This window comes from Lepidochelys kempii, chromosome 5 (assembly GCF_965140265.1).
Source record: "Lepidochelys kempii isolate rLepKem1 chromosome 5, rLepKem1.hap2, whole genome shotgun sequence".
Lineage (NCBI taxonomy): Eukaryota > Metazoa > Chordata > Testudines > Cheloniidae > Lepidochelys > Lepidochelys kempii.
Window position 1 is genome coordinate 24930895 of NC_133260.1, and position 18803 is coordinate 24949697.

General features: G+C 42.6%; 2 protein-coding genes across 3 annotated transcripts in view; one reads left to right on the forward strand and one right to left on the reverse strand.

The window, feature by feature from the left end:
- TTC23L (tetratricopeptide repeat domain 23 like) overlaps positions 1-12693 on the forward strand; it is a 29028-nt gene extending 16335 nt beyond the window's left edge. The window contains exons 7-12 of the mRNA XM_073343716.1: positions 34-211; positions 3360-3468; positions 5747-5874; positions 7750-7899; positions 8389-8471; positions 11396-12693. Of these exons, the coding sequence (XP_073199817.1) occupies positions 34-211; positions 3360-3468; positions 5747-5874; positions 7750-7899; positions 8389-8471; positions 11396-11435 (688 nt within the window). The 3' untranslated portion in view covers positions 11436-12693. The remainder of the gene's footprint in view (positions 1-33; positions 212-3359; positions 3469-5746; positions 5875-7749; positions 7900-8388; positions 8472-11395) is intronic.
- The window catches only part of RAD1 (RAD1 checkpoint DNA exonuclease), a 52472-nt gene that overhangs the window by 24401 nt on the left and 9268 nt on the right, over positions 1-18803 (reverse strand). For both annotated transcript variants that reach the window (XR_012158863.1, XR_012158862.1), the window contains exon 8: positions 17992-18147. The gene's annotated coding sequence lies outside the window, so the exon portion shown is untranslated. The remainder of the gene's footprint in view (positions 1-17991; positions 18148-18803) is intronic.

Sequence of the window (18803 nt, forward strand, 5' to 3'; positions counted from 1 at the left end):
CTAGAGAACCTAACTTTCACCACTTTCTTTCAGGACGTGTTTGCAGCAAAACAAGTTTGACTTTGCCGTGGGTTATTTTGAAAAAGCTGTTGATGTAGTAATTTTAACTGAAGGCGATATGGCTCCAGAACTGATAAATCTTTATCAGAAAATTGCCCAGAGTGAGCAACTGAAGAAAAACCATGGAAGAGCCATAGCGTATTTATTACAGGTAAGAAGTCTCACAAATCTTTTTAGAGCAGCAGGACTCACTAAAAATCACAGCTCTTAGTTGCTATGATTGAAGTTAACTAATTTGTTTGATATTAACTTTAGCAAGGATCTGCTGAAGAACCCTAACAGGAAACTTAGCCAATGATGTGAACACGCTATAGGGAAGCATAATAGCCACTTTTCCCCTTACAATTGGCAACTAGGAAACTCATTGCTGACATAAGCAGGCAAGATTTCATTAACGTCAGTGGAGTTATACCCACTTATCCCAATTGTGAATTTTACCCCAATCTTGTTAATGAAATTCCTGTCCACATTAGCAAATAATTTGAGTGCTTATTAAAAGAGCTTTACTAACATATATAGTTAGTGATGTTCAAATTGTTACAGAAACTGTTCTTGGAATTTCTTTAGAGAGTTCTACTCTAAAAAATGACTCTCTAAAATTCCCATACATGAGTCCTGTTTGTGTCTCAATTATTTTCTTATCAAACTGTGCTCAGTTTATAATTAAAAAAAGATTTTCCCCTAACTGCCAGCTCTGTGAACCCAGCCTGGGATCTCCTGGGGCAGCACCTGTAATAAAGATGCTGCATGCCAAATCATGTCCACAGAGACACTTGTTCAACCTTAGAACAGTCAGTGGTTTGTACAGATGTCACTGATTTGCCCTGTAATTGCTGCTTAGTAAACAATTCTGGTGATGATGCACAGTGACTTGAACCCAGCTTGGTTTCCCATTGCTATGTGGGCTCTGAAAGGAATATTTTGTCACTAAAGTCAGCAGATGTGACTCTGAATAGTCACAGACACATGGTCTGAAGAAGAAGGGGCAATTTTTGCCAAGTCACTTTGAGTGGAACTGTATTTTAAATGATCTTCTTCATAAGAGATGTTGCTCATTAATCATATGTGCTAAACATTGTTAGCAGGGTTAGAGCACTCAGACATGACAATGATGGGAGCAGCATAAGAACCTGAACAGAACAGAAGAGAACATGGTTCCTCTGAGAAATCCTCATAGCACAGTTTAAAAATTGCATCCAGAGTTGAATTAGAGCTAATTCACCAAAGACCTTTTCTACCTGACGGACCCTTGTTCCCAGTCACTCTGGATAGATCCAACTTTTTCCCACTACTCTTTTTCCCAAGCGAGGTAGTTCAGCTAGTCTAAGGTTACCCTGGCTGCAAGCAGCAGTCAACTGTGTGTTGCACTGCCATCTGCTGCTCTGCCTCAGTTCCTGTGAGAAGGGGTGTATAAAATATGTACCAGGGAGTCATGAGGAAAGTCCCAACCTTCAGCTCCACAGTGAGGCTGAGTCTTCCCTGCAGAGTTAACCTAAATTTTATTAAAGCTAATGTTAAAAATAATTACATAATACATAGGTTGGGAAAAGAGTGTCTGTACATCTGGGTATAGTGTTTAGATTATCCACAAATATAAAAAGGAAAGGAGTACTAGTGGCACCTTAGAGACTAACAAATTTATTTAAGCATAAGCTTTTGTGAGCTACAGCTTACTTCATCGGATGCTCAAATAAATTTGTTAGTCTCTTAGGTGCCACTAGTACTCCTTTTCTTTTTGCGGATATAGACTAACACAGCTGCTACTCTGAAACCACAAATACAAAGTTAGTTTTTTAAAAGTCATATGATACATAGAGCACATAATCAGCAATAATCCAAATTTAGGTGAATAGATTTAACAATATAGTTTAGATATTAGAATCCAAATACTTGGGTACATCACTCATGAAAAGTTGTACAGAGATTTGGTTGTGGAAAGCAAAATATATCAATGAGTGGAGATTGTCCCTCAGTAATTGAGAATTAGGTTGGTTGTCCATTTAGAAAATACACTCCATAAGGAAAGTATTTGTTACTTTTCTGACTGCGCTTCTCATCGGCACTCCAGCTGGTATTGCCGATGTCCAGTGATGCGTTCTATGTAGATGTTCCTTGACCACCTGATAGCATCCGACACCCTGAGTTGCCACATCAGCCGAACCTTGTAGCATTGACCAATTCTGCATTCTCTCAGCACTCACTCGTTACTGGGATCCCATGCGCCTAAGGCTCCAACGATCAGTGCATGTGTCTGGACCTGGTAACTCTTAGCTCTCAAGGTTTCAGCCAGAGGGGCATATTTCTCTATCTACATGAAAATTAACTCCTTCTGAGTTAGCCTACCTCAAGTGAGAATGGCCACACTGGGGAAAACAATAAACACTGGACCTGCACAGAGTGATTGTGTTAGCTGCTGACAAGCTGTGCTAATTTGAGGTATAGCCTCTATTCCCCATTGGGCCAGACAATTTGAGTTAAAAACACTACTACACTGGTGTTAAGGGTTTTTAATGTGTGGACGGTACCCAAGTTAGAGGCAACACTCAAATTAACTCTGCAGTGAAGACAAGCCCTGAGAAAGAGAGTAACTAGGGATAATACAGTTTCTCCTATTCTAATAAAGCTCCTTCTATGATATTAGAAGAAAGTGACTCTTTCTGTGATTCTTTACTATTGTCACATGGCAGCTTTCTGCAGAATTTTGATCCTCACACTCTGTGGGGTCTGAAGACTGAAGAATCTGACTTACACTGCCTGCTGCATAAGGCAAAACAGTGGCTGCTTGCTTTGAAACCAGGCTAAACTACTTAACACTGGTTAAATAAACCACCCCCACCTTTACAGATCCAAAGGATAAAAATTAGAAACAGATCCAAACCAGACACCCAGCTTCAAACACCACCAATTTGTGTATGTTTAAAATCTAAATCTGGACCTGAATCAGAATTTTAATATAGGTGCAAAGCAAAACCCTGGGTACAAATAGCTCTAACTTCTGGTGGGTTGGAAGCTTCCACTTCTCTCTAATAATAATAAAGATTTATTTATTTAAATATTTGCTCCTTGGGGGAGAGGCACAATCTGAGGAAAAGAGATGCGGAGTCCTGGTTCAAATATTGTGAGTTACACTGCTTTGTTTGATGAAATTTTCCTGTTCCAGAGGGTTGCCTTGTTTCTGCACCTGTGGCTAACTCAACAAAGGTGGTGTTGTCTATGAAAATACCTGTCTTTGTAGACAGTCTATTTACTGTTCTTGTATGCAGTGTTTATTTAGCATAAATAATCTCCATCTTTGTTAGGCTCATTCCATTTGCGTGGCTCTGTACAAGCAACTTAGTGTTGAAGCTGCTCAGACGGGCTTGTTGCTGGGCAAAGCTTATGCTGCAACTGGAGACCAGCAGCATGTTGGTGAGTAAGGAAGAGGTTTACTGTACCAAAATTATGATCCTTCTAGGGTCTAATGTAACGCTATAACAGGCAGATGAGCCAGAAGATTCTAAAAATGTACACAGCCTATTTAGGAATATACACACTAGTAAAAATGAGCTGACCTATGGAATATTCAACACTTGAAGTTTGTGGGATCATTGCCTGGAACTGGCACTTCACTCCACCTGCAGTGGGACAAGTTCTGCCCACAGTTTACCCATGTAAGCCCCACTGAAGCCAGTGGAGGTTGCACAGGTGTCTCAAAGCAGAATCTGGACCATTGCATGTAGCAGAAGATGAAGTACTATTTTCTAGGCAATAGCACCTGGAAGTTCAGGTGTTTAATATTCCCTGGATTGGTGGCAATAGCACCTGGAAGTTCAGGTGTTTAATATTCCCTGGATTGGTGGATATATTTTTTTCAGTGTGAATGCCCTTTTCTGCTGTCCTTAATGGGAGTTGCCATTGATTATAATTCATTTCCATTGACTTCAGTGGGAATTTTGAATGTAAGGAATGCAGTAATGGACATTTGCTGTGCATCTGTAGAGCTTTATTAAACGACAAAAAACTTCGTTAATGCAGAATTAAGGTTGTCAGGTGCCCTTCCAGAATGTCAGCAAAACTCAAACCAGGAAATACCAAGCTAAGGTTGCACTGGCATTTACCTTAAGTGTGTAGGTTTTGCTTTGCACCTACATTCAAATCCTGATTCAGGTCCAGATTTTACCTTAACTGTGCTGGCAGTAGCCACTGGGAATTATCCGCATGCACTCCAGCTGCATTCCCTTTCTGCTAAATGTAGTTGTATTTGAACGGTGGAGGCATATTTTGGAGCAGCTTCGGAGAGCTGTATTTGTGATATCATGAGATCTGTATCTGAGTCCCTGCCTACGTTCTCACCTAGATTTGCAGTTGATTTAAGTATTACCTAGCCACAGTAGTATAAGACTTTGCTTTTATATAGTGTTTGTCATCAGCAGAGCTCAATGGAAAGAGGTACGTGTGTACCTTGAAATTTCAGTCTGCATCATTTCAACACAGAATTGTGTAGCTTGTGTCAGTAGCAGGGCACTGGGGTCGTCTTGCCATGGGTATTGTTAGTAGTGAGATGGGCTATGACAGCAATCTGTGGATGTAATGATGGGTAGGGGAAAGTACAGGTTTAATTGGTATCCTGTGTGCAAGTGTGAAGGTGTTGTAAAAGGCTATGAAGTGGCTGTTCAAGTTTACAAGTGTGGTATTTTGTCAGGGGAGCAGGCTCAGTGTTTGAGTGTAGGGCGAGGGCGGGAAGCACCTGCCCATTATGTAAAGGGGCAGAGTGGGAGTCTGTGTTTGTATAGGTGTTGTGGGGCATCACTCAGAGGGCAGAGTTAAGGTTACATGAGTGTCTACCTTAACTATATTTCCTGGTTTTCAGAAGTTTGAGTTTTGCTGAATTCAATGTTCTGGAAGGGCATGAGCTATCACCATGCAACCTCAACTCTGCATTAGCCAATTTTTTTGCCATTTTTTTCCTAGTTTAAAAAAAAAACAGAAATGTTTGTTATAGGAGATAGTGGTCATTTAGACAGTTGTAGTTCTCATCTAGGTTTGCAGTTCATATGCTACTATAGCTAGGTAATAATCAAAAGACCTAGCTTTTGTATAGTACTTTTCATCAGTAGAGCTCAAAGACCTTTACATCATTATCCCCATTCTAGAGATGGGAAACTCATGGGTCTTTAGACTACATAAAGTGAGTTTACTGGTCTGAGTCCAGACCCCAGTGAACAGATGTCCCTAGCACAAGCATTACCATTCCACCCAATACCTTCGAGAGCAGTCTCAGCAGAAAGTCCCAGGAGCAAATGCCCATGGAAACTGAGTTACCCTTACAGGTGGTCTCTCCAAGGGAAGGTTGAGACCCACTGGCAGGACAGTGTGGTGAAGCCCATACACACACTGCTGTGCTTTGCCTGTTCTGTAGGTAAATTAGACTTCAGTCTAGTAGGTTTTCATGTGCACTAAAACTATTTTGTTTAACCTTTTCTTATTAAAATAACTTCAGACTTCAATGAGGTTGCTTGGGATGTAAGTAGGGTCAAAATTTAGCCCTCTGCATTTAGGGAAACTAGATACAGTTTTTTATATCCACCTAGTTAAATTACTAATAAAATCCACTATTTGTATGGGATTGTTACCTGGGTTGGAGCTGAGATGTCCTGTTCTAAAAGGGGTCCAGTCGGTCAGTAATAATTACTGTGCTTATTTCTAGGGGCGGCTGAAATGTATTTTACAGAGAGTCTGGTTGCATATCAGGCAGCACTGGGTGCAAAGGATTCCCTGACACTTTCTGCCATTGAGGAATTCAGTAAATGGCTTGTACATGTAGGGAAAAACCAGGTAACACCAAATCCTAGCTTACAAGCTTACTTGCATGCCTTAGTGCTTGCAGCCATCTAGAATGTGTATGTGCAGGCGTATGTCAGAAAAAACACACCTCCTTTAATTGCTCTCTGGTGCCATCAGCTCCAAGGGGATGTTATGGCAGCCAGGGATGAGCGGTTTGCAGGAGTAGGCTGGCTGCCCCTTCTACACCTACCACAGGAAGGCAGGGTAACATAGGAGCCACTTCACCAGCACTGTGCGACTGGAGGATCCCCCTACTGGATCCTTCATGGACTGTAAGGCAACTTCGCACTGGCAGTACAGCCCAGAATCCATGGCTTTCTGTCATTCTGTCTGTGTGGGCAAGGGGGAGCTAAAGAGCAAACAAATAGCCGCACTGCCTAACATGGAATCTTCATGCAGCTTGGCATAGCCATGTATCATCTCACTTGCTTGGCAATGTCAAAGTCCTCAGGAGATAACGATCCTGTTCCCACTCAACTCAGTGAGAAAACTCCTATTAAAGGCAAGAGGAGAAAGTACGGACATCCTATAGTTCTAGGTCATCTTATTAATAATATACCTAACAGTGCATGTTAAGTGTTGCCTGAGCACTTAGTCAATGTTCGGGGCCTTGCCAGGCTATTTCCATTAGGAGGAGAAATGGATTATATGAGTTACGTATTCCTTTGTAAATAAACAGGATTGCACCAAAGTCTTATTTCCCTGAACACAGTAGGAGAAAACAGCAGTTTCCTTGCTCACAATTTCCATGCCTGCCTTTTCAGTCAGTTCTGTGCCCCAAGAAGGTCTGTCTCCAATCCCTCTCAGGGCCGTGCTTACACCCACTTCCCTCGCTGTGTGCTGGCTTTCTCTTGCTTTCACACAGACACACCAGCTGCAATTAGTCAATGCCTCCAATGCCTACATTTGTAATCAGCTCCCAGGAAAACCCCCCTGCTGACATGGCTTAGCTTCATCTTCTCCTTGCATACGGCCTAGTGCCTCGGGTGGTAGCTTCTACTACCTCCAGCTAGCATATTCCATAAAGGAGCCTGACAGCACCCATCAGCTTTAACAAGATCTGTGATTACCTATAGCTCAAAGACACACTTGATGGCAGCCATTTACACTTTCCAGTATAACAGTAGGTATACAGGGGTAAGATACTGGTCCCACTGAAATCAATGTGCAGGCAGTACAGCCCAGAATCCATGCTATTGACTTCAGTGAGGCCAGGATTTCACCCCTGATTTCTCCCATTTTTGATGAAGATCCTGTTTCTACATGTTCTGATTCCTCTATAAGCAATATTTGATGGACAGAAGAGGTTTTTATACAACTTTACTCTCCCTATATTCTTAAAAAGTAAGCACCCTAAAGGACAACTCAATTAAAAGTAGGGGACAAAAGGTAATATTTTCAGAAGCGCCTAGGCACTTCAGAAAATTTTGCCCTAAGATTATTTTTAAGCTACAGCATCCTCCAATGTTTTTTGTGGTACATAATGCAAAATAGCATTTACATTTACATCATAGTGTATGACCCGTCACATGCTTATTGTTGAAATACTGGACATGTCCTACATTGATTGGACATGGGACACAGGACATTAGGTGTCAAATAACAGATGTCTCGTAGAGACAGGTGGTCACCATACCACACTTCCTGAGTTTCCATTTCGTAGAAATTAAACTATTAGTCTTAAAGATCAGTGCATAGAATTATACTCTGTAAGGGTTCCGTATCGTTGGAGAATGGCTGTAGATCCCAAAAAGCATTGGCGTTAAACTCCAAATGAGTTAAACATGCATCAGTCAGTCATGTAAAGATGCTGATCGAAAAATGAATATATTTTTGTGCTAAGTTATGTTGCATTTTTCTCTGTAGCAAGCCTACAGGCTGTTGAAAGATTCGTTGAAGTCCATCATAGACACCTATGGTGATTTTAGTGAGAAGGCAGCTGAAACTTACCATATCATGGGCAGTATCTGCCTGGCAGAGGGAAAGATGAGAGAGGCTTACCAGCTGTTCAATAAGGTAATTATAATTACATTGCTAGTGATTTTCTTGGATTTACTGCCTCATAGTGATTGAAAATGTAAATTAATTTTCCAAACTATAAATCCTGCTAGAGATATCAGGCTTTATTTCTCTATAGATTCTCAAGGAGTCTGATGTGAGGATCTTATTCATGTTAGTAATGAGATTTGCCTACATCAACCTGCCATCTGTGCCAAGTCCACACAGGGATTTAGAATCAGCAGGTAACTGAAGATACAGCAGGCCAGCAACTATGTAGCATACTTACTCCCTTGCAGAACCCCTGGATACTGGATTGGCTATCTATTGGGATTTAACAGTGCTGATGAACCGCCATGACAACTGCTACCACACAGCTGGGGAGAACCACTGGAGTTCCTTTGCTAATATGTAGATAACTAGGCATAATCAGTATTTGTGCAGCTTGGTTGATTTTGAAGTTGAGTTATACAGTGTATCACTTCTCGTTCATTTTATGCTAAACAGTGTTTGCAGATTCAAACAGCTGTTTATGGACCTCGCAACAGGAAACCGAAAGAGATGCAAGAGCTCCTGAACGCATTAGAGAGGTGATCTCATCAACGTTGTTTTTTATAATGTAATATTGCATATTGTCAAGATGTGGTCCCTGTTTCAAGGCATGTAGCAGCTTGCTAGTAACAAATGTCCATATGCAGTACTGAGTCTTGTTTAATATAATGAACAAAATTAAACAGGGATTTCTGGGATATGGGGGGCTTGGTCTCTGTGTTGCAGATCTGGAGAGGCACAGCCCAGGAGTAGGGAACCAAATGGCTTTAGAACACCTTTGTGCCATCTGGATTCTAGGCTACTGAGGGCGGGCAGCAAAATAGCCCCCCACCATAAGTTAGAGCAGCCTGTAAGCACAACCTGCCCAGAGTTGCCAATGGATTGTACAGTAGTCCAGCTACCTTAGAACATTCAGTACATTGCTGCTCCCTCTCCTACACACCATATGTTACAGGGCTGCTTATGTTGACACCTCACCGCTTCTGTGCTGCAGGAGTTTTCCCCTCGCTTCTGTAAAGTCACTGTATATGGCCACAGCAGCATAGATGGTATGGAGTGGATGCCAGAATCGGCACCTGGATATTTCATACAATGCAATTAACAATGGCACCAATGGAGTCTTTTGCCATTTAATTAGTAGGTTCTAATTTAAATCAGGTTAGCAGTGCCTGAAAGTTGTTACCGTCTGATATTTGCTCAGCCAAAACAGGTTTCTAAAATTTCATAGGTCATTTATTCGTACTGAATTCTATGCTAATTCTCCATAAAATCCCCATCCTGATTGACTGCTGCTCCTTTAGAAGTTAATGTAAGGATTAGAGACTAGGTCTGCAACTGTGAAAATTAAGCTTTAAACTGTAGCAATTTCAGTTAGAATGATGTTCTATATTAGCCTTTTTTGTGTCATTCATTGATTTAACCCCTGAACTATAAAACATACTTGCTAAACCTTGTGCTGCAGAAATCACTTGTGTAGAGTACTTTACAAGACATAGTTTAGACAGGTCCCTGCCACAAAGAGTTTACAATTTAAACTAGTTGCAGGTCATTCTTTGTTTTCAGTCCATCCAAGAGTGGGAGTAGATAACACTGTAGAGGATAAACAAAGAGCGGGTGGGAAAAAGAAGTGGTTCTTAAGGAGAGATCTAAAGAGAGCTAAAGCGTGCTTAGTACACAGGAAACAGAAGCATAGGCTGTGTGACACAAGGCACAAAGTCATGAGTGGAAGGGACCAAATAGCTATTAAGAAGAGAGTAACGGGCAGGCAGAGTGTCTAGCAGGAATACAATAAAGTGAAGGCTATGTGGTATTAACTATTTGTTGGCCCTTGGCCAAAATGTTAACCAGTATTCAGTAGCCCACTTGTTTCTGTTAGAAATCGATGAGTCAATATTTCTTTCATGCAATCCTGTTTATTTGCAAAGGATGTACACAAAGTCCTGTTTCTCTGAACACGATAGAAATAAATGACAGCAGGCAGTTTCCTTGTTCAGAAATCCAAATGGGTCTTCTCAACCAGCATTTTGTATAGTTCACGCCTGGCTTCCTCTCAGGACCAACCTCACACTGCTTCTCTCACTGCCTCCTGGCTTTCTCCTCCTGACAAACACAATGCTCTGCCAATCAATGTCTCAGCCCCTGCATTTTCAATGTCTCAGGGAAGCCCCTTTTATTCTCCCTGAGTTAATTCTTGCTCAGACCTTTCTCGCCTTGGATGGTGGTGTCTATTGTTTTAGCTGTCTTTCTCCGTAGAAGGAGCTTAATTGCTTCTTCCATTTACCCTAAATAAAAGGAGGCTGGTGTGCCCATCAGCTTTAAGGTCTGTGACTGTCTATAGATCTAAAAACTCACTTGATGGGAGCCTTTAACCATGGCAGCATAACCTTGTTATCAGCAAAGTGCCAATAATGCACTCATCCCTCTGAGGCACAGGAGATAATGCAGTCTTGCCTCCAGAATTTACATCCTAAACAGCACGGGAGAGACCATAAGTGAGAGAGTTAAAGCAATTCCCTGTCACCTTTGGAAAACCTGACGGAAACACTGATTGTCTCAGTTTCTCCAGTACTTTACATGGCCCTAAAATGTTGTGGTTTTCTTGTCAAATGATCACCGTCTTCCTGAATCAGAGGGTGAATCTCTAAAGGCAAGATGTTTGGGTACAATTTGGATAGGGCATTTAGTTACTACTGTGTTGGGGGTGATATAAGAATCTAGACCGGGGTAGGCAAACTACGGCCTGGATCCAAAGCCCTGACAGCCCATGGGATTGCCATCCCCGTGGCACCACGTGCCCCGCGCCACTCTTAGAAGCGGCCGGCACCATGTCCCTGCAGCCTCTGGGGGAGGGGTGGGGCAGAGGGCTGTGCGCTGCCCTCGCCTGCAGGCACTGCCCCCCGCAGCTCCCATTGGCCAGGAAAGGGGAACCGCAGCCACTGGGAGCTTCGGGGGAGGTACCCGCAGGCGAGGGCAGCATGCAGAGTCCTCTGCTTCCCCACCCCCAGGGGCTGCAGGGACGTGGTGCCGCTGCTTCCGGGAGCTGCGCGGGGCCAGGGCAGGCAGGGATCCTGTCTTAGCCCTGCTGTGTGCAACTGCCAGGCCAGACCCCGCAACCCAAAGCCCTCCTACACCCCAAGCCCCTGCCCTGAGCCCTCTGCCACACACTGCACCTCAACCCCCTGCCCTGAGCCCTACATTCATGGCCCTGCATGCAATTTCTCCACCCAGATGTGGCCCTCTGGCCAAAAAGTTTGCCCACCCCTGATCTAGACAGATGGATAAGCATATAACTTGTATAACTAATCTGAGCAGTTAAGTGTCTCATTTTATAACAAGGCAGGTCTGCTGACATTCTCCTGTTTGTCCAGTAAGTAGAATTTTCAGGGATATGTAGTCTACAAATAAAGGAATAGGAAAATGCCAAGAAAAATAAAATGAACTAAATGTGTTTCCTCTACTGTAGGTCTCCAACTGTCCATGAAGAGAACAGACTTGTGAAGTAGAAAAGACAGATGGTGCTAAATCATGCTGTTGGCAAAAATCTTGGATCCTTTGCAATTGTGACAGCAGATGAAACCAGAAACTAAGCTGGAAGATTAATTGGAGAACTCAAGTACGTTGTAGTTGTTATAATCAATTCAACAGAAAGTTCTGTAAATGTTTGCTTTAGTTTAGGAAAAAGCATCAACCTTCCAGGTAAACTTCCCCCTCCTAGTCTCCTTTCATTTTCTTTCTTACTGTATTTTGAAGGTCTGGGTCTAACGGTAGCACATCAGATGTTTTACTGAGTATTAAAAAAATGGGCATAAGTTACAAAAGTTGTGAATGCAGGACTCCCTTTGGAAAAGATATCTGAATACACGGTGACACATATTTAAAAATATTTCTTTTGAAGACATTCTAATCGTACTTTGATGAATGGGTCCTGCTTTTGAGCAGGGGGTTGGACTAGATGACCTCCTGAGGTCCCTTCCAACCCTGATATTCTATGATTCTATGAATGAACGCAGAATATACCCAATGGAGAAACACAGATTGGATTATTTTTCCCCCGGGCTATTGGTACACTGGCCTTTCTATAATCTAACACACACAAAAAAGTAAATCTAGTGTGTTAAATTTAGTCTACTTTTAGCACTTCAGCTAAGAAGGCTGAATGCCTCCTTTTAATGTGAAATTCCTCTTTAATGCTTTGCCTTCACTACAAAATCTTCATCTTAGAACACAGATATGAAGAGTTGAGTTTGCTAGTACAGTGCTGACCACAACTATGCATTCAACGTTAGACAGTGTTATAATCATGATTTAGAAGCCTAAGCCACTTTGAAAATGGGTCTTAAGCACTTTTGAAAATGTGATCCAAAGATAAGTCACATTTTATCATTGTGGAACTTAATCATTAAACCTAGGATTCAACTTGAGGCATGGGTGCATGTCTGAGCCAAGAAGGATTGGGGCCAACATGCACTACATTCCAGTGATCTTATTAGCATAATAGCCACTAGCCACTTGTTACAAAGACCATAACCCCCCTCCCTCCCCCAGAGGATTTCCCCATGTTTGTGGACTCCTCCACTATTAATTTAGAAGAGCTGAGGTCTGTGCTCTGTAATGGCACAGAGACCTTAGCATAGGCCAGGCCCCCAAGATGCAAAGAGAACACTACATAATGCAAACAGTTCTGAATGTTAATAGAACTGTTTAATTACAAATGATTGTTTACTCATTACTGGCTGCTAGTACCGTACAGATTGTTTTAATTTCTTTGGGTCTTCTTTCCAAGATCACTGTTGGTAGCAGACAGACTGTTATACATTTACATATGAAAATAGTATGTTTAGTGGCCTTTAGGCTTATATTCAAAAGTAATCTTAAGCCACAACTATGTCCTTGAACACAACACCAGGTAATTCAAATCAGAAATAAGTTACATTTAGTAAGTCATGCACTCTGTTTCATTACATTAGTCACATGGGACTAGATGCAAGTCATTCTTAGCACCTATTCAGCACTTCACATTCCAAGGCATCATACACCTAGTTACTGAAGTCTCCAGGTGAATATTAATCTTTCTCCTTTGTTGAAGGGGAAACTATTAGGAAAAGTTTCAGAGTAACAGCCGTGTTAGTCTGTATTCACAAAAAGAAAAGGAGTACTTGTGGCACCTTAGAGACTAACCAATTTATTTGACCATAAGCTTTCGTGAGCTACAGCTCACTTCATTGGATGCATACTGTGGAAACTGCAGAAGACATATACACAGAGACCATGAAACAATACCTCCTCCCACCCCACTCTCCTGCTGGTAATAGCTTATCCAAAGTGACCACTCTCCCTACAATGTGCACGATAATCAAGGTGGGCCATTTCCAGCACAAATCCAGGTCTTCTCACCCCCCCAACCCCCCCAAAAAAAACCACACACACAAACTCACTCTCCTGCTGGTAATAGCTTATCCAAAGTGACCACTCTCCCTACAATGTGCACAATAATCAAGGTGGGCCATTTCCAGCACAAATCCAGGTCTTCTCACACACACACACCCCCCCCACACACAAACTCACTCTCCTGCTGGTAATAGCTCATCCAAACTGACCACTCTCCTTACAATGTGTATGATAATCAAGGTGGGCCATTTCCAGCACAAATCCAAGTTTAACCAGAACGTCTTGGGGGGGGAGGGTAGGAAAAAACAAGGGGAAATAGGCTACCTTGTATAATGACTTAGCCACTCCCAGTCTCTATTTAAGCCTAAATTAATAGTATCCAATTTGCAAATGAATTCCAATTCAGCAGTTTCTCGCTGGAGTCTGGATTTGAAGTTTTTTTGTTGTAAGATAGCGACCTTCATGTCTGTAATTGCGTGACCAGAGAGATTGAAGTGTTCTCCGACTGGTTTATGAATGTTATAATTCTTGACATCTGATTTGTGTCCATTTATTCTTTTACGTAGAGACTGTCCAGTTTGACCAATGTACATGGCAGAGGGGCATTGCTGGCACATGATGGCATATATCACATTGGTGGATGTGCAGGTGAACGAGCCTCTGATAGTGTGGCTGATGTTACTAGGCCCTGTGATGGTGTCCCCTGATTAGATATGTGGGCACAGTTGGTAACGGGCTTTGTTGCAAGGATAGGTTCCTGGGTTAGTGGTTCTGTTGTGTGGTATGTGGTTGCTGGTGAGTATTTGCTTCAGGTTGGGGGGCTGTCTGTAGGCAAGGACTGGCCTGTCTCCCAAGATTTGTGAGAGTGTTGGGTCATCCTTCAGAATAGGTTGTAGATCCTTAATAATGCGTTGGAGGGGTTTTAGTTGGGGGCTGAAGGTGACGGCTAGTGGCGTTCTGTTATTTTCTTTGTTAGGCCTGTCCTGTAGTAGGTGACTTCTGGGAACTCTTCTGGCTCTATCAATCTGTTTCTTCACTTCCGCAGGTGGGTATTGTAGTTGTAAGAATGCTTGATAGAGATCTTGTAGGTGTTTGTCTCTGTCTGATGGGTTGGAGCAAATGCGGTTGTATCGCAGAGCTTGGCTGTAGACGATGGATCGTGTGGTGTGGTCAGGGTGAAAGCTGGAGGCATGTAGGTAGGATTAGCGGTCAGTAGGTTTCCGGTATAGGGTGGTGTTTATGTGACCATTGTTTATTAGCACTGTAGTGCCCAGGAAGTGGATCTCTTGTGTGGACTGGACCAGGCTGAGGTTGATGGTGGGATGGAAATTGTTGAAATCATGGTGGAATTCCTCAAGGGCTTCTTTTCCATGGGTCCAGATGATGAAGATGTCATCAATATAGCACAAGTAGAGTAGGGGCGTTAGGGGACGAGAGCTGAGGAAGCGTTGTTCTAAATCAGCCATAAAAATGTTGGCATACTGTGAGGCCATGCGGGTACCCATAGCAGTGCCGCTGATCTGAAGGTATACATTGTCCCCAAATGTAAAATAGTTATGGGTAAGGACAAAGTCACAAAGTTCAGCCACCAGGCTAGCCGTGACATTATTGGGGATAGTGTTCTTGACGGCTTGTAGTCCATCTTTGTGTGGAATGTTGGTGTAGAGGGCTTCTACATCCATAGTGGCCAGGATGGTGTTATCAGGAAGATCACCGATGGATTGTAGTTTCCTCAGGAAGTCAGTGGTGTCTCGAAGGTAGCTGGGAGTGCTGGTAGCGTAGGGCCTGAGGAGGGAGTCTACATAGCCAGACAATCCTGCTGTCAGGGTGCCAATGCCTGAGATGATGGGGCGCCCAGGATTTCCAGGTTTATGGATCTTGGGTAGTAGATAGAATATCCCAGGTCAGGGCTCCAGGGGTGTGTCTGTGCGGATTTGATCTTGTGCTTTTTCAGGAAGTTTCTTGAGCAAATGCTGTAGTTGCTTTTGGTAACTCTCAGTGGGATCATAGGGTAATGGCTTGTAGAAAGTGGTGTTGGAGAGCTGCCTAGCAGCCTCTCGTTCATATTCCGACCTATTCATGATGACAACAGCACCTCCTTTGTCAGCCTTTTTGATTATGATGTCAGAGTTGTTTCTGAGGCTGTGGATGGCATTGTGTTCTGCACGGCTGAGGTTATGGGGCAAGTGATGCTGCTTTTCCACAATTTCAGCCCGTGCACGTCGGCAGAAGCACTCTATGTAGAAGTCCAGTCTGCTGTTTCGACCTTCAGGAGGAGTCCACCTAGAATCCTTCTTTTTGTAATGTTGGTAGGGAGGCCTCTGTGGATTAGTATGTTGTTCAGAGGTATTTTGGAAATATTCCTTGAGTCGGAGACGTTGAAAATAGGATTCTAGGTCACCACAGAACTGTATCATGTTCGTGCGGGTGGAGGGGCAGAAGGAGAGGCCCCGAGATAGGACAGCTGCTTCTGCTGGGCTGAGAGTATAGTTGGATAGGTTAACAATATTGCTGGGTGGGTTGAGGGAACCATTGCTGTGGCCCCTTGTAGCATGTAGTAGTTTAGAAAGTTTAGTGTCCTTTTTCTTTTGTAGAGAAGCAAAGTGTGCGTTGTAAATGGCTTGTCTAGTTTTAGTAAATTCCAGCCACGAGGAAGTTTGTGTGGAAGGTTGGTTTTTTATGAGAGTATCCATTTTTGAGAGCTCATTCTTAATCTTACCCTGTTTGCTGTAGAGGATGTTGATCAGATGATTCCGCAGTTTCTTTGAGGATCTACAACCTATCCTGAAGGATGACCCAACACTCTCACAAATCTTGGGAGACAGGCCAGTCCTTGCCTACAGACAGCCCCCCAACCTGAAGCAAATACTCACCAACAACCACATACCACACAACAGAACCACTAACCCAGGAACCTATCCTTGCAACAAAGCCCGTTGCCAACTGTGCCCACATATCTAATCAGGGGACACCATCACAGGGCCTAGTAACATCAGCCACACTATCAGAGGCTCGTTCACCTGCACATCCACCAATGTGATATATGCCATCATGTGCCAGCAATGCTCCTCTGCCATGTACATTGGTCAAACTGGACAGTCTCTACATAAAGGAATAAATGGACACAAATCAAATGTCAAGAATTATAACATTCATAAACCAGTCGGAGAACACTTCAATCTCTCTGGTCACGCAATTACAGACATGAAGGTCGCTATCTTACAACAAAAAAACTTCAAATCCAGACTCCAGCGAGAAACTGCTGAATTGGAATTCATTTGCAAATTGGATACTATTAATTTAGGCTTAAATAGAGACTGGGAGTGGCTAAGTCATTATGCAAGGTAGCCTATTTCCCCTTGTTTTTTCCTACCCTCCCCCACTCAGACGTTCTGGTTAAACTTGGATTTATGCTGGAAATGGCCCACCTTGATTATCATACACATTGTAAGGAGAGTGGTCAGTTTGGATGAGCTATTACCAGCAGGAGAGTGAGTTTGTGGGGGAGGTGGGGGGGGGGTGAGAAAACCTGGATTTGTGCTGGAAATGGCCCACCTTGATTATCATGCACATTGTAGGGAGAGTGGTCACTTTGGATAAGCTATTACCAGCAGGAGAGTGAGTTTGTGTGTGCAGGGGCGGAGGGTGAGAAAACCTGGATTTATGCTGGAAATGGCCCACCTTGATTTTCATACACATTGTAAGGAGAGTGGTCACTTTGGATGGGCTATTACCAGCAAGAGAGTGAGTTTGTGTGTGTGGTTTTTGGAAAAAAGGGGAGGGGGGTAAGAAAACCTGGATTTGTGCTGGAAATGGCCCACCTTGATTTTCATACAGATTGTAAAGAGAGTGGTCACTTTGGATGGGCTATTACCAGCAGGAGAGTGAGTTTGTGTGGGGGGAGGCGGAGGGTGAGAAAACCTGGATTTGTGCTGGAAATGGCCCAACTTAATTATCATATACATTGTAAGGAGAGTGATCACTTTAGATAAGCTATTACCAGCAGGAGAGTGGGGTGGGAGGAGGTATTGTTTCATGGTCTCTGTGTATATAATGTCTTCTGCAGTTTCCACAGTATGCATCCGATGAAGTGAGCTGTAGCTCACAAAAGCTTATGCTCAAATAAATTGGTTAGTCTCTAAGGTGCCACAAGTACTGCTTTTCTATTAGGAAAAGGGAAGTGATTTCTAATACGGTCTTAAAATTTATTTATCTGAATATGTAAATTAAACATGAAAATGACAAAGCAGTAACTAGAGACCGAACACTGCTCCAAAATCATATTTTTTTATGAAATTCCAGAGGGCTGCTTTTAAAAAAAAAAAAACCCACAGTCTGTGATAGGATGTATCAAAACAGAAATATCAGAGCTGCAGGAAACTCCCATTGCTCTGAATGGATAAGTAATGTATGTACTAGATGAAGAGTTGTCATTAATAGCCTTTCTGAGTTCTGCAACAGATAGTTGATGTCAGTCACAATGTGATCTTATTACCATTAACCATAACCTCTTTCCCCACTTCTCCGCTATTCTTGTTTCACATTAGATTGTAAATTCTGTGGGGCAGGGACCCTCTTTGTACAATTGCTACAACAACAGGAGCCTGATGTTGACTGCCACTTTTGGGTCTTGCTAGGGTATAAAAAATTAACTATATACACAGAACTTACCTGAACAGAGCTACAGAGATCTCCCACTGATCTTTGAGTTTCTAGCTGCAACTCTGATCTTTCTATTTTGATGTGACATTGAGCTGGTAGCATGCCTTCATCCTGTTGCATTATTTGAGGTGGCTGTGTCTTGTCAGACACAGTAGATTCTTCACACTGCAAAAGATCAGACTATTTATCACACAGACAGGGTTGATAATGTCCGGAACAGGTGAGCTACATTTATGACAGATTACGTCTGAAGAGAACAAATGCAACTTCTGACTGCAGTGCAGCCCATTTACTGCTAGAAATGTGTTTTAATCCTGAAACTTGGGATTCATGGCTTGTAAAACTGAACAGGGAAGTACTGGGGGTTCACTTGTCAATATTAACTCATTCCTTCAGAAGGCAAGTACCAGCTTCCCTCAAATGAGTGGCTGTTAAGCCTTTGTGCAAGAAACCATCTCTTGCACTGGTGATCTTACCAATTTGTGCCCTGGCTCTGATCCTCCCTTTTTGAAAAAGGTTGAAAAGATGGAGAAGTAATTTCAGTAAGTGTGCACAGGATGCAAGTTATTGAAAGTCTGTCTACTTATCAATATTATATGAATCCACCATATCTTGAACCACTATCTAGCATTCTTCCTGATTCAGTGTGACATTGAAATAGCGATTAGGAATTAGCAAAATCTGTCAATTTTATATCACAGCATTTTATTTCCAGGAACCAAGTCATTCACTTTGCTTTTATTTTATTAAAAAAATACAAAAGCATTTCTAAATGCAGCAAAATATTAATGTGGTACATATGTATAGGTTTGTTATCATTA